The sequence below is a fragment of the Panthera uncia genome, chromosome B1, assembly GCF_023721935.1.
Source record: "Panthera uncia isolate 11264 chromosome B1, Puncia_PCG_1.0, whole genome shotgun sequence".
In the NCBI taxonomy this organism is placed as follows: Eukaryota; Metazoa; Chordata; class Mammalia; order Carnivora; family Felidae; genus Panthera; species Panthera uncia.
In genome coordinates, this window is record NC_064811.1 from 151,682,952 (window position 1) to 151,699,181 (window position 16,230).

Below are 16,230 nucleotides of genomic sequence, written 5' to 3' on the forward strand. Positions count from 1 at the left end.
TAGCATAGAGATTACTAGTACCTTGTGTGTTGTCCTTAGTTTACTTTGTTCCCTAAAAATGTTCTTTATCAGAATCATTTCCTTTGGCTGGGTTGATGGAAAGTGTTGTATTGATTTATTGATTGACTTCTTTATTATAACTTCTGAGCTTCTGTAAAATGTTCCTGCAACTGCTCTATGCAAGTGAGGTCATGTATATTTCATCTTTCTTGCTAATTCATATAAGAGCTGATAAATAGTCAGCTGATGAGCCCAAGAATTGAATTTTAGAACCATTTAACTGCCTTTGCAGCGACTTGACATCATAGAGCCTGACATTTCTTTTTGATAGGTATCTATGGATTATATTCATAATTGTCAGCTGTAGATATCATAGAATCATATATGAAGCCAAAGTCCTTGTCTTAAAGCAGATATCTCAAGACTATAGTCACCACTGTTTACTCTTACAAATACTTTGTCATGGAAATCGGCTTCCCAGTTTGCTGTTATTTGGAAGCAGCAATTTATAAGAGAAGTGGGTAACTTATATAAGCAAATATGCTCCCAGTAACAAAAAGTGGTATCACATAGGAGAGACAGAAAAGCTATCTAAAACAGATTTAAGAGCTTAAAAGCATAGCAGCCTAGGTAAACCATCTAATATACCTCATTCCTGAAGATATCACCGTATGCAATGATTATTCATAATGATAATCTCCTGAACCATCTAGAAAAAGTATAATTAAAATTCCGTCTTTGGGTTTTGTTTTTGTTTTTTTGTTTTTTTGAGACAAGGAATACCAATAAGGTAAAGGGGACAGAGATAATTCCAGATTACGTTTTGTGTAAAGCTGATAAAATTCAGTTATAATCACACCTAAAACTTAGAAATACATTTATTATCCACAGATACTATCTATCTATATATATATTTACAACTGTTTCAGAAATTGTAGGTATCACGTATATTTCTGTACAAAAGTGACTGACAAGTTATTTCATACTAAAATAGCCTGATATTATTGTCTGTTTATCCCCCAAACATTACAGTGTCCATTTGTTTGTTGTTTATTAAGAATCTGCACTGGACTGGAGCAGGGGATACAGATCTAAACAAGACCACTTTCTTTTTCTCGTGGAGCTTACATTGTGTTGGAGAGAAAGTATTCCACAGTTGAAAATTTCATTATACTTGTGTTAAGAGAACAACTATACACTTGTGATAATTACTAAAAAAAACAAAATATAAGTACTATGAGAGTTTCCAAGAGGCGGCCTCTATGCACTGCGAGGTCATGAATTACCTAGGTGCTCCAGTCCTGAATTGGGCAATTTTAGCTACATATTTTCCCTTTCCTGTTCACTTTTGTCTTTACCTAATTCTGTGTTCTCACAGCCCTGGCTCAGCATTGGAATCCACTTCTACTCTCTCTTCCCCTTTGTCATTGTTCTTCTCTCAGAGGGAAGTTATACTAGAGGGATGATTGGCAACCCATATGTAGTTCCTTAAAAAAAAAGTGCTTTCTGTTGCTCAGGCCAGAAACCTTAGAGATACAGTTGGCCAAAATAGTATCCCCAGTCCCTCCCTAGCCCTTCATCCTGCTTTATTTTTCTTCATAGCACTTGTCCTTACATTATATATACATATTTAGTTTATATGTTGTCTGTCTTCTCCACTAAAAGTTTTATAAGGGCTGGGATCTTTTTGTTCACCACTGAATCCCCCTTGCCTAAAATACTTCTTGGCACGTAGTAGCTACTCAGTATAAGATTTGTCCTATGAGTGAATCTTCTCTGGATTCCTGCCCTCTTGAAGTGTGATTTCATTATTCATTATAATCTTTTCTTTATCTTGAACCTTCCCGTCTTGATTCAGTTCTTCCCATTTAATTATGCTCAATTACTTCTAACTTAGTATTTAAAAAAACCTTTTTTAACCTTCTCTCGACTCCACTTTCCGTTTCAGCATTACTAACTCTTCTCGAGTCTATGTGCCCACACCACCTACCAGAACACCTCTCACTAGAATCACAAATGACTTCGTGTCATTAGATGCACGTTTGTCAGTTCTCATCCCCACTTGGCCATTCAGCATTGTTCTCCTCCATCATAATGCATTCCTGGTTCTCCTCTTCTCTAACTCTTCCTCTTCTGTCTACCTTGGAGATTCATCTTTTTTTGACTGACAATCATATATCAGAATTCTTTGATATCCAGTACTTGGCCATCAGAGTATCCACCAAGGAAATTTCCTAAATGCTCAGGGCTTTGATTACCATCTAAACAATAACCTACAAATGTGTATCTTTAGTTAGTAATCCTCTTCTGAGTTCCAGATTCATAAACCCAAAATGCCTACTGAGTTTCTCTCCTTGGATGTGGCTTTGGAGGTACTTCAAAACTCAGCATGCCCCAAGCTCAGCTCATGAATTGATGGTTCAGAAGAGAAGACCCTCCCAGACCTGGTTATCCCCCACAGTACCCTATCTTAATGACTGGCATGCTGTTCTGAAAGCCAGAAAACTGGGAGTTAACTTAGATATGCCACTATTTCTCATTCCCCGTATCCAGTCTTTCATGAAGCCTTGTTAGTTTTACCTTCTCAAACAGTTTCGAATCCAGTAACTTCTCTTTAAGTTCTGCTGCAGGTGTTATCGTATTTTACAGGCATTACTGCCAAGGCCTCCTCATCAGTGTCTTCAGTTCTGATCTTGCCCTTTTCTGAATCCAGAGCCATTTTTGTGTAACGTTTTCATTTTGAAATCACTTCAGATTTACAGAAAAGTTGCAAGAATAGTACAAACATCTCCCAGTTACTCTTGTTAACATTTTATCATATGTACTTTTATAATTTTCTGTTTATACATATGCATACAACTTTTTCTGACCCAGTTGAAAGATACAGACAGGATGCTCCTTTACCACCTAAACACTTGAGGCCTATTTTCTAGGAAAAAGGAAATTATTTTACATAACCACAATACAATAATCAAAATCAGGAAACTCACACTGGCACTATGCTAGTATCTAAGCTGTCTACCTTCTTCGTATTTCCCAAGTTACACCAATTCATATTTCAGTATAATTCCTTTTATAGCAAAGAAGAAGAATAACAGTAGTGTTCCAGGATCCAGTGCAGATCACACATTTCATTTAGTTGTTTTGTCTTCAGTCTCCATTAATCTGGAAGAGTTTTGCAGTCTATCTTTATGACCTTGCCATTTTTAGGAGTACGGGCTAATTATTTTATGTAATGTCTTTCAGTTTGGAATTGTCTGATACCTCTGCATGATTAGGTTAGGATTATTTTGATAGAAATACCACACAAATAAATGGTGGTATATGTTATCAGAATGCACATGATATCAATTTTCTTCAACATTGTCTTGTAGAAATATACATCTAGTCTTGTCTCTCACCTGTTTAAAATGTTTCACTGGTTTTCATCGCTCTTAGGATAAATACCAAGTTCATCTTGGTATATTATGGTTTATGCCTACCCCTCTAGTATCTTACTTTTTATTTCCTTTTAGTTTCAAAGAAATCCTATTTCTTGCCTGGGAGCAGTCACACTCATTTTTTCCGTCAGTCGTAAAGGCTCTTCTCCCCCAGCCCCATCCTGCTTTCCCTGAGCCTACTTCACAGGAGCTCGTGTTTCAGGTCATTTATGACTTCAGTTTCTATATAAGAAGGACATAAAGATGGTATTCTGGTCGGGTGAGGGGGACAGAGTGTGTGGGCCTCTTCTTGAAGTTTCATTTGAATAACCTTCTATGTAAGATGTCCATGCCAAAGGCTGGTGAGAATTACTGGAGGAAAATATGGGTCTTGTCTTTCTCTGTTCCCTCCAACCCTGTCCTTTGGCCCAGTTTCCCCTTGAATCTAGGACTGTCCAGATCTCAGCTCAGTCATCAGACCCAGAGAAGTCTTTTGATGCTGCCTAGACCAGTCCCTCTTTTTTTTTTTTTTTTTAATTTTTATTTTTTTTTTAATTTTTTTTTTTAATGTTTATTTATTTTTGATACAGAGAGAGACAGAGCATGAATGGGGGAGGGTCAGAGAGAGGGAGACAGAGAATTTGAAACAGGCTCCAGGCTCTGAGCTGTCAGCACAGAGCCCGACGCAGGACTCGAACTCACAGACCGTGAGATCATGACCCAAGCCGAAGTCGGCCGCTTAACCAACTGAGCCACCCAGGCGCCCCTAGACCAGTCCCTCTTTAGGGAATTTTGTACCATCCTGCATCATCATTTTTAGTATCTTCTTCTCTATTTGTGTGATTACTTGTAATGTCTGTCTTCCCTGCTAACTTGGGGACAGGTATGTTTTGTTCACCGTCATATCACCAGCATGCCTGACACATAAATATTCATTAATGAATGAGTGAAGATGAACAATACTCCTACAGTACTACACCAAATGTTGAAGTTCTTCCCTCCATGTTCCCTTTTTATGGAAACACTTCCTCCACCCTCACCTCCTAACTCCTATTCCCAGCTCTCCCACAACACCACACGCTGTCAAAGGTGCCCTTCCTATGTGAAGCTGTAACACTTCTGCTTACCCCATCATGCTTTTATTTTATTCTGTTTAATTGCTGTTTACCATCTCGCTTTACTAAAGTGCAAACTCCTAAAACTCAAGGTTTATTTTGAACTGTCATTACATTACAGTACATTGTTATGTGCACTTTGTATACTTGGCTCAGAGTAAGCTTTTATTAAATATTATTTGAATGAATGAATGTAGTCATGCCTCTTAGATTATTTTCTGATTATAAAAGTAATACATTTCAAAATAGGCATTTGGAAAAATGAAAAGTATAAGGGGAAAATGAATTGCATACCGTGTTCATTCTAACTTTTGCTATTTTGTTAGGTAACAGATTACTTTTAAATGCCTTGGGTTATTTATTTACTTATGGGAATATTTTACCTAATTTTTATACTTAAAAAAATATTTATTTATTTTGAGAGAGAGAATGAGCGGGGGAGGGTAGAGAGAAAAGGAGAATCCCAAGCAGGCTCTGTGCTGCCAGCACAGGGCCCAACATGAGACCCAATCCTACGATCATGACATGAGCCAAAATCAAGAGTCAGATGCTTAACCGACTGAGCCACCCAGACACCCCGATAATATTTTACTTATTTAAAAAAAATAAAATAAACAGGGGAAGGGGATTAAGAGGCACAGACTTCCAGTTATTAAGTAAATAAGTCACAGAGATGAAAAGGACAGTCATTAATATTGTAATGTATGGTAATCTGGTGACTGCAGTTCTCATGGTGAGCATTTAGTAATATGTAGAATTGTCAGATCAATATATTGTACACCTAAATCTAATTTAATGCTGTCAGTCAACTATACTTCAATAATATAAAATACTGAAAAAGATCTTATATACATGTTTTTTCTCGACTATATTTTTAATGGCATTCTTTTCTAAGAAATTATTAAATAGGGGATGCAAAGATGTGTTAATCTATAATCATAATTTATCTAATATCTTCACCTCTCATATTTTAATAAGGTATATTTCTATGGAGACACTTCTTCTTCCTTGCTTTAAAAAACTTATGGGGTGCCTGGGTGGCTCAGTCGGTTGAGCATCCGACTTCAGCTCAGGTCATGATCTCACAGTTTGTGGGTTCGAGCCCCACATCAGGCTCTGTGCTGACCGCTTGCTTAGAGCCTGGAGCCTGCTTCAGTTTCTGTGTCTCCTTCTCTCTCTGCCCCTCCCCCGCTCACGCTTTGTCTCACTGTTTCTCAAAAATAAATAAATGTAAAAAAAAATTTTTTTTTAAAAACTTAGGGGCCCCTAGGTGGCTCAATCAGCTGAATGTCCAGCTCTCAATTTCAGCTTAGGTCGTGATCCCAGGGTGGTGGGATGGAGCCCTGTGTCAGGCTCCCCGCTGTGTGTGAAGCCTGCTTAAGATTTTCTCTCTCCCTCTCCACTAGTCCCTCCCCCACTTGTGCACATAACTAACTAACTAATACAAATTCTGTAATCATTAAGAGCAAAGTCCTAAGTCCCTTCCCTTTTGGTAGCTTAAAGTGTACTGACTCTTTATGATTTAGTCATTAACTGAGTGGAACTCAGTAAGTAAATATTTTCATCTCTGTAGTCAACATCCCTTTGCCGTTTGGTGACACGTCTGTGGCCCTCATTTTTGGCACTATTGTTATAACATGGCCAGGCTCTTTGAGCAGTCATTCCCATTTACTGGCAATTTCTCAAATCCAGAACAACCACACATGTTTTATAGAAGGCTTTGATGTTTAAAAAAAGTATTTAGCAAGAGTTAAAACTATAGGATCTTAGGAGCACCTGGCTGGCTCAGTTGGTAGAGTATGTGACTCTTGATCTTGGGGCTGGCTGTAAGTTCAAGCCCCATGTTGGTAGAGATTACTTAAAAATAAAATCTTAAAAAAAAAAAAAGGTTGGGGGGGGTACCTGGGTGGCTCAGTCAGTTATGGGTCTGACTCTTGATTTCAGCTCAGGTCATGATCTGACTGTTCGTGAGATCACACCCCATGTCAAACTCTGCGCTGACAGCATGGAGCCTGCTTGGTATTCCCTCTCTCCTCTCGCTGTATCTCTCCCCGACTTGTGTTTTTTCTCTCTTGCTCCCTCTCAAAATAATAAACATTAAAAAAAAAAAAAAAAGTACAGTATCTGAAAATTTTACGTTTTAAAAAAGTTATTTTTGGGCTCCTGGGTGGCTCAGTTGGTTGAGTGTCTAGTTCTTGATTTCAACTCAGGTCATGATCCCAGGTTCATGGGATTGAGCCTTGTGTCAGGCTCCATTGTAAGTGTGGAGCCTGCTTAAGGTTCTCTCTGTCTCTGTCTCTCTCTCTCTCTCTCTCTCTCTGTCTCACACTCTCACTCCCCCTCCCCCTCCCTTCCTCCCTCCACCCCTTTCTGGCTTTTGTACTCTCTTGCTTGCTCTCTTGCTCCCTCTCTCGCTCTCTAAATAAACAAACAAATTTCTCTGATAAGCAGTGTACCATTCTGATCATTTGTTGAAGACAACTAACTGAATCAGTTATCTGTAATTTGAAGGCTGATTTCTGTGTGTCTGATGGGAAACAGAATGCATGTCCTATGATTCAGTTCACTTTTAAAGGGAAGTGAATATTTACAACCTTCCTTTAGAGAGCTAGCATGCACAGAATGAGAACAGTATTCACACTGTTTTGTCATTACATTTTTATCTGAATGTTTGGTTTTTTTAATCTGACCTGGCAGTCAATGTATTTTTCAAGAAATAAGTCTATAAGTGAAGACACACGTGACTTTGAAACGAGATGGGAATTAAAGAGCTAATGATAGAATATTTTTCTGTGAGGTTAGTGCAGAAAACTCCCAGAGTTTAAAAAACAAGTTTATCAGGTATAACTTATGTGACCCAAACTTACTCTGCTAGTAGTAATTTTCATTCCCAAGTGTGAAATCAAAATTCTCACTTTTTGGTAAATCAAAGCAAAATGTAAACAGAATGTAGGCAAAGCGTAAGTGGGACTTCCTAGTCTTTACATTCTCACACCTTCTCTGTAAGTTTTGAATTACTTCAAAATTAATAGATATCCCCCAAATTCCTATTGTTTTCTGAAATTAGATGCATGTGTATTTTTATTCAGGCTTTTAGCCTTTCCTAGAAGATTGGAAAATATTCACAATATTTATGTTTCTTATTTTCATTCTCTTTCACCTAATTACAAAGTCAGAATTTGATAAACCTATTTGGCAAGAGGCTAAGGGACTGTATATTAATTTGGTTTCTGATTATAGTCTTTTAGTCCCACACTGTTACCTTGCCCTTAATTTTTACTTTACAGACTAATTTTGTGAGGAGGCGCTAAAATCCTGTTGCCACCCAACTTGTACTCCCAACGTGCTTTTCTTCACCTAACACCTTGATCATTAAGTTCTTCTTTTAACCAGCATATTTCTCCCTAAGGTATTTGCATTTTCAGCCTTCAGCATAATTCTGCTAGTCAACTGATAGCACACAGTTAAAACCTGAGATTGCCAGAAGTGCATGATTTCTGAATCTAGACTTTCTTAGTGTATCCTACATGTGAAACGAGCCTCACCTCCTAGAAATTATTCACCTATGCTGTCATTTTGTAACACTCAGGAAAACTAGGTTCGTTTTCCAGATTTGGAAACCCAAGCCACAGGTGCAAAGTGACTAATCCACTTATAAGCAGTGGATGTGGAATGTGGACTTGACCAGAATTCAGGTACTGTATTTTTATTTGCAGTGAATTCAGACTGATAGGCAGCTAAGTGTTCTTGTCAGAACACCTGACCCCTCTGAGTCTGTTTTCTCATCCACAGTATGATGATCCTGTTTAGCCTTCCCCGCAGGCTTGTTGTCAGGCACAAGCAGGGTGAAGTCAGGGGCAGTAATTGGAAAACTATAAAATGCTCTAGTGTCTCATCTTTCTTTTTTCTCTTTATTATTTTGCATAGGATTCTTTTAATTTTCTCAGTTGAGTGCTAAACTCTTTGGCTTGTTAATGTTCCATCCCCACATAATTCTTAAGCTTGCTACAGTGTGGTTATTTTTCTTTCATCTTTTTGATTAGTGTTTTGGGTGGACATTGTTGCCAGTAATTTCAAACTGTTTTTAACTTTATGGAGATGATAACAGTCACCATGAAATCACTGAGGACTGTAATCGATTTAGGATAATTTAATCTTTTGTTTTGCAGTCCCAGGCTGTCTAATCTTCCTGGCTGGTCCCTAAAGGATGGAAATGCTTTCTTGGACAAGGTAATGATAACTGAAGCATATCTATACCCAGTGGAAAGCCATCTTGTCACACCAGAGCCACCGTATAGTACTGTGACTGATGGGTTCATTTTTTTCTCAATATATTCTCTCAGAAAAAACCCAAGATCCATGTAGGGTCTTCAGTACTTGGTGATTATTGTCTTTAAGAGCCTTTTAGGGAATCTCAGTGTTCAAATTCAGGTCCAATTTGCTCGTATGTAAAAATCTAAAAACTTCTGCTGCAAATACATTTTATCACCACAGAAAGAAAACTATTATTTTTAGAATTGCGATGAGAGTTTCAAAGGTAATACTGATAGAGAGTTCCATCCAATTCATTCTATTTTCAGGCTAGACTGACACCATGACTGGAAAGAGTAAAACTTTAAAAAAAAAAAAAAAAGACTTTAAAATCCTCAAGTATGTGAGTTTTAAACTGCTTCTATCCATGCTTAGGGAAGGTGGGGCTTTGAAAAATTTTGGTTCTTACTCTTTGGGTGAGGAGAGGCCATGGAAGATTGCAGGAGGGCAGTGTCATCATCTGATCAGATCTCTTGCTGCCTTGTGGGGAACAGACTATGAAGCCAGTGTTTAACTTCCCAGGCAATGTTCTTGGGGGAGTGGGAGAGTAACATGATCTTGGGTGAATTCAAATTGAGGGCCTTCCAAACTATGAACTAAGATCTCACTCCAGCCTTTCCTGGTAGCCTGGAATGGATAACCTTATAGGTATGAAAAGAGAGCACACAACTAGGAATCTAGGATTTGGGGCCCTACTCTGACTTTAATCATGGACTAGCCCTACAGTAAATGACTTAAATAACTTTTTTCTTCAAGGCTATTAAATTTTTGACATTGGATTATCATCACAATAATTCCTTCCTCCGACCAGTTTTTAGGCAGTTAATTTATAAATGAGAGACCAAAGGTACAAAAAATGTTAAAACTATAATCTAGTCACATTTTCTCCTAAAAAAAAATCACAGGCAAAGGAAGGTCAAAAACTGTGAAGCTCATCCATGCCATTCTCAGTCCTCTAAATCATTCTTCCTCTCCCAAGTTTCACAATTGAAAGACTAAAGAAATTTAAAGATCCTCAAAATGACTCATCCGCATAAGGCATTTCCTTCTTGTAATAGGTACTGTTAAATAAAGAGGGGATCTTTTTACAGAATTAATTTCTGTAACTGCATCCCAACCTCCAGTGCAAGGCAAATGCATAATTTGAAACCAGGTTTCCCTCATAGCCAACTATAAAATTATGTGACATTCAGAAACCTGTGCACCTGATTTCAGCCTAACTCTCCTGCTGGCTGTAAATCATTATTCCCTGAGAAAGGCTCAGAAGCATCCCATTACCAGTGCATTGTGAGCGAAAATGACTTGCATGTGTATGTGGGAGCATTTCATTAGAAGGGAGTGGTGAATAAAATACAGGGGCACTGTAAGTGCGTGGAATGCAAATATGCTTCTCCAGGCCAGAAAGCGTCAGAAGAGGCTCTGTCATGTGAGCTAGACATGCCCTGATGTGTAGCATTATGGAGAAGAAGATTACATAGCCAGTTTAAGAGCAGTCAGGGCTTTGAAATTTCCCATGATTTGTCTCTAATCATATTTAACCTCATCCTAAGGGAGTTGGGAGTCTTCTCCCATTAAACGTAATTGTTCATTTGTTTTTAGCTAGCAGGTACATTGTAATTAAGAACTATTTTCAGTCCGTTTTTGGCTTAGTGTTTCACTGTTTAAAAGGTAGTCATATAAAGAGAGGAACCGGAACCAGAGTTTACTGTGGAAGGTAAGGGGAGGAAACCTTCTGTCAAGGTTCTGATATAAGACCTGTAAAATTCAAAAGGAGAATTACACAGTTAATACCCTAATTTCAGATAAAGATTGAGAATAAAACCATTCAAGCTCCCATGTGTAAAGACACTTGTATATGAATATATAGAAATACATGTTCAATGACTAATGAAAACATGATGGAACAAAATTCTAACAGTATTTTTCTTTTTCTGGAAAGAGCAAACTGTCGAGCAAATTCTCACTTTTACTGGTTTCCTTATAAAGTCACAGAAAACTTTGACCTTGATGAAGCAAAAAATCCTCCACAGATTTCAGTTTCAAGTATAATGTGGGAAGATAGCCACTCGAGTGGCTTTCTGGAGGCATTTGTAGCAGACCCCATAGGTGGCCCCCTCGTGCCTCTTCAGTGTGCTGCTCTGTCATAATTTCAGCTGCCCATACCTGTATGAGTCTGCCAGAGAGTTTTCCCCTGAAGCTGCACAAATGCAGGAGTTACCGTGTAAATAAATATCCTAGATCCGTTGCCTCTGAGGAGGGTAACTCCAAGGTGTGTGTTTCACACCATTTCTCAGAGTTCCCCATGGGAAGAAGTCCCAGCTACCCACAGTGGGGTACAGCTTAGTAACATACCCATGATCAGCCCCCTTCCTTTCCCCTGATCGCCCATCAGGGCTCTCATCCTCCTGCCCTTTTTTCAGCACTTCCGTGTTAGCTTGCACTCACCATTTTCTCAAGGTCTGTTTATGAGGGAATTCAGACTAAGACATATTAAATATGGTAGGGCACAAGCAGAGTAGGGAATTGTACTATATTCTCTTTCTATATAAGTGTACTTTTTTCTCTTGAATAAATACATGTGGTTTATAATCCCAAATGAATTGTGTGCTCCGTGAGGACAAAGGTTACGTTCACAGAGGTGATAGTAGTGGTGGTGGTTTAATCCCTACCCTCTGCGCTTCATCTCCCTCCTTGCTTGCCCCTTGTCCCTCACCCCTCAATCCTTGGTAGGAGGAGAAAAAGCCTCTAAGTCGTTTGTCCTTGGCCAGGACTCCTAACCTGATTGCATAACAAAATCATTAGAGGTGCTTATTATAAATACAGGTTTCAAGGCCTCATATCCAGATTTCTAATCCCTTGATGGGGCCTAGGAATCTTTACTTCCATCAGCGTTCCCAGATGATTCTGATATTGCTGGTATAGGCTATGTAACTATTACTTGGGAAGCACTGCATTGTGATTTAGAAAGCAGCGTATATCCACACATGCTTGAAGAGACATCGAGAAATGCGCGTTGAAGCCCCAAGTCAGCCACCAACCAGCGTTTTTTATCCTGCATAAGACACTTAATCTCCCTGAACCTAAACACGAAAGCAGTTGGCCTGAATAACCTTCCGACTTCCCTCCAACTCTCTAGCAGTCTGTGATTCTTCATGGAAAGTTTGGTTTGGGGATGAAGTTTCTTTGGTGCTATATCTGTTGGATATCTCTTCCTAGAATTTTTTCCTTTTGGTTTCTTTTAGGAATTAAAAGAGTGCTCAGGTCATGTATTTGTGGATTCTGTGCCTGAATTCTGCTTGCCAGAGGTAAGATGAAAGTGATTCTTATTGTAGAAACAAAGCATATCTTGTCATCTCTCAAAATGGAAGTCAAGAAATAATCTTAAGGGGCTTAGCTTTCTGTTTTCAAAATGAAATGAATCTATTATTCCAGGCACATTATCATGCAACTAAAATATAATCATTTAGGAGCCTTTTATATTATCTGTAAGAAATTTAACTCTCCTTTTTGTATTCCTAGCTCTTTCTATAATCCCCACTGACACTTGTACCAGGGCATAGTTCTGAGCATGATACAGAAATAACTCAAGCCTTTCAGTTTTGTAATTATATCCCTGTGTCTTAGATTAGCCATACTGTTTGTAGTCTTGCTTACAGTGGGTAATTGGGAATTGCTGTTATTCAACCAATACAGTAAACTGTAATATCAAATATTGCTTGAAATTCACAGATTCTGAATTGAGCCACGGATACCTATTCACTTACATATTATTATCACAGTGACACTTGTTTTAAGAGTTTGGGGTCAGTTTTATCATTTTAAAGAAAACAAAGGTCAGTTTCCATTCATTTTAATTTTTTGTTTCCTTGTTTTTATTTTTTTTAATTTTTTTTTTAATGTTTTATTTATTTTTGAGACAGAGAGAGACAGAACATGAACGGGGGAGGGTCAGAGAGAGGGAGACACAGAATCTGAAACAGGCTCCAGGCTCTGAGCTGTCAGCACAGAGCCCGACGCGGGGCTTGAACTCACGGACCGCGAGATCATGACCTGAGCCGAAGTCGGCCGCTCAACCGACTGAGCCACCCAGGCGCCCCTGTTTTTATTTATTTTTGAGAGAGAGACAGAGAGGCGAGCGGGAGAGGGTTAGAGAGAGAGGGACAGAGAACCCGAAGGAGGCTCCAGGCTCCAAGCTGTCAGCACAGAGCCCAACACGTGACTCAAACTCAGGAACCATGAGATCGTGACCTGAGCCAAAGTCGGACACTTAACCAACTGAGCCACCCAGGCGTGCCCCTGCCCCATTCACTTTAAATGCAGCTAAGTAATCTCAGTTGACAGAGTCCTGATCTCTAGAGCGGTCTAGATGGCATTCTCAACAGACAAAGTATAGGGAGGCCAGTAGCTAGTCCCAGGTTCCTAAGGAAATCAGTGAGAAGCTACCATCCTGGTCTTTCCATCTACCCAGTGGATTATGGTGCCTCTAGAAAATACTGTCACAATTCAGTGCCAGAAGAAAATCTGAAGTACTATTTCCCTTATTTTTGTACTCTTTCTCCGTCTCTTTCCATTTTAACACCTTCTTTGATATTCTGTAGATAAACTTGTTTTCTCTCGTTGAATTATGTGTATGTGTCCTTTTGGAGTTGTGGAGCAAGATTGGTAACTGAAGGTGGCAGACAAGGGAACAAGTTTGAGATAAAGTAGTAAGAGAAACAGTGAAGGTAAAGAGTTGCCAAGAATCCTGAGCTCTTCCTAACTGCTATTCAAATCTTTTGTCACCTTCATTTGTCATTTAGGAATTGGTGGGGCAGGTCCCCATCTGTTCAAAGATTCCTAATCCCAGGTGCTGCATTTATTTTCAGCTTGCTACATATGGCACTGACTGCAGCAACCTTCAGTTTATGGACCACAGTGTAGAATTTATGAATTGGTGTTCTGATGACTTTCGGACCTGCTCCATTGAGTACTAATCAATTAGAAATTGGAATTAAATAATTCATATTTTGGGCACCTGGTTGGCTCAGTCAGTTAGGTGTCCGACTTCGGCTCAAGTCATGATCTCACGGTCCATGAGTTTGAGCCCTGTGTCAGGCTCTGTGCTGATAGCTCAGAGGCTGGACCTGCTTTGGATTCTGTGTCTCCCTCTCTCTCTGCCCCTCCCCTGCTCATGCTCTGTGTCTCTCATTTAAATGTTTTAAATAAACATTTTTTAAAAATTACTATTTCACAGTTCACCTTTCCTTGGCTAAAGGATTATTGATATATTTAGGCTTCTAGAGCTATGTAAGTTTTTTCAGCTTGTATTGTCTTGTAGTTTGTGTCAAGTTAGTAATAGTCACTATTTTAAGGTAGAGGCAGGGCATTGTATGATTGGGAGAAAATAGGAGAGTCACAGAATCAGGACAGATATACTTATTCCAGTGCAGTCTTCAGAGACTTATAGGTGAGCTAATCCCAGTCTTCCTGGAATTTAAAATCTAGTGCAACTACCTTAAATATTTTTGTATCTGCGTAAGTCCACACTGTAGACTGAGTATAAAGTCTAGGGCAATATAGTAAGAAACCAATAAATTATGAGTGTTTGACCCAATTCATGGTCTATAGAACCCAAATGTCTATATACAACAAGTTTAAAATTAAAATAATCTTTATTGGATTTTGAGTGAGAGAATGTAAATAAAAACATAAATGCGAGTATATAAACATGGTTTGGATGTTAAATTTATTTCTCAGGAAAAATGCTTATGTAGGCACCCTTGATATATATACAGACAGAATATATATGTATACATATGTTTTTTTCTTCTAGCTGTCCTTACCAAATTTCTAATCATTCTAGACTCTGTGGGCTGACTCTTACATATTAAAGAGAAATTTCAAACTCACCCAGTTTCTCTGTGCAAGAGGGAAAGGAGATGCTTTTGAGCTTTCTTGTTGTTTCAACCGTTGTTTTCTTGTTTTCTAAAGTTTTTTTTTTTAAGTTTATTTATTTATTTGGGGGGGCGGGGGGGAAGGGCAGAGAGAAAGGGAGAGAAAGAATCCCAAGCAGGCTCCACAGTGCCAGCACAGAGCCTGACACAGGGCTCAATCCCACAAACTGTGAGATCATGACCTGAACCGAAATCAAGAGTCAGACACTTAACTGATTGAGCCACCCAGGCATTCCCTTGTTTTCTTCTGGATCTGTCACTCTGCGATTATGTCTTAATTTTCTTATTTGTTTAAGAATGGTTCTAGAGAGGTAGTAGGGAATAGAACTATTGGAATGTTACATGACCCTTCCTTATGAGGATATTGTCCTGGAAGTGCAATGCACACATGGAGTTAAGGGTGGTGTAAATTGGCTGTTACTGTCATTAGGCATTTTATTCACACAGATTGCCATTGCCCTAGCAGTGAGTAACTTCTGACCTCTAATCTACATGCTGTCCTCAGGAGCTGATTATCTCTTGCCGGCTTTATTAAATTAACTTACTTTGTATGTAAAGCCATTCAACCAGAAAATACCCACAGCCAAAATGGCAAACTGTCTCTATTATTTGCAAGATGGCACAGAGCTCTTTGTTCTTACTTCTTCTCTGTGGGAGACATATTAGTTCAACAACCCATTCTCCCATCTGAAACACTTCCTTGACTTACCCTATGCTGTCCTTAGTACACCATACAATTTCTCAGAGGTAACTTTAGTGATTGAGACAATGTCTCTGAATAATCGCAATTCACTTTTCCCACAGAAAGTGCCAGTTCTAATGATGCATTCCTCCAACAGCAGTGCACCTAGGCCTGTTTTGCACTTGCCTACCACAACTGGGAAGGGACAGAGATGAGTCACACAGGATTCTTATCCTCAGAGACATTTAATATTGGAGGGACAAAGTGGTGCTTTGAGGAGCTGTTTTACAGAATGGCAACAGTCATAAGAGGGGCATCTACATAGAGACACCTGGGTGGCTCAGTTGGTTGAGCATCCAGCTTTGGCTCAGGTCATCATCTCACAGTTTGTGAGTTCAAGCCCCACATCAGGTGGATAGTGCAGAACCTGCTTGGGATTCTCTCCCTTTGTCTCTCTGCCCTCCCAAACTCACTCACTCACTCACTCTCTCTCACTCACACTCTCTCTCTCTCTCTCTCTCTCTCTCTCTCTCCCCCCCCCCCAACCCATAATAAATAAACTTAAAAAAAAAAAAAAAAAGAGGGCTTCCAGAAAATGCCTTGGTAATTCTGAGAAAGAACTGTGTTTTTTTCATCTGGGCAAATCAGGAAGGTTTAACAGAGGAAGTGAATTAAGCTTTAAAGGACAAGTAGGACTTAAATATATGGGGAAATATTCCTTTCTGCTGAAAGAGTTTTCATAAAGTTTACTAAACACGAGTGGCATTTTT

The 16,230-nt window shown here is 39.1% G+C and overlaps 1 protein-coding gene across 2 annotated transcripts in view; it reads left to right on the top strand.

Annotated features, from left to right (window-relative positions):
• The window catches only part of INTS9 (integrator complex subunit 9), a 102,447-nt gene that overhangs the window by 31,285 nt on the left and 54,932 nt on the right, over positions 1 to 16,230 (top strand). The window contains exons 3-4 of one of the 2 annotated variants that reach the window (XM_049632360.1): positions 8,704 to 8,764; positions 12,088 to 12,150. In XM_049632360.1, the coding sequence (XP_049488317.1) occupies positions 8,704 to 8,764; positions 12,088 to 12,150 (124 nt within the window). The remainder of the gene's footprint in view (positions 1 to 8,703; positions 8,765 to 12,087; positions 12,151 to 16,230) is intronic. The other variant, XM_049632361.1, reaches the window with a different exon arrangement.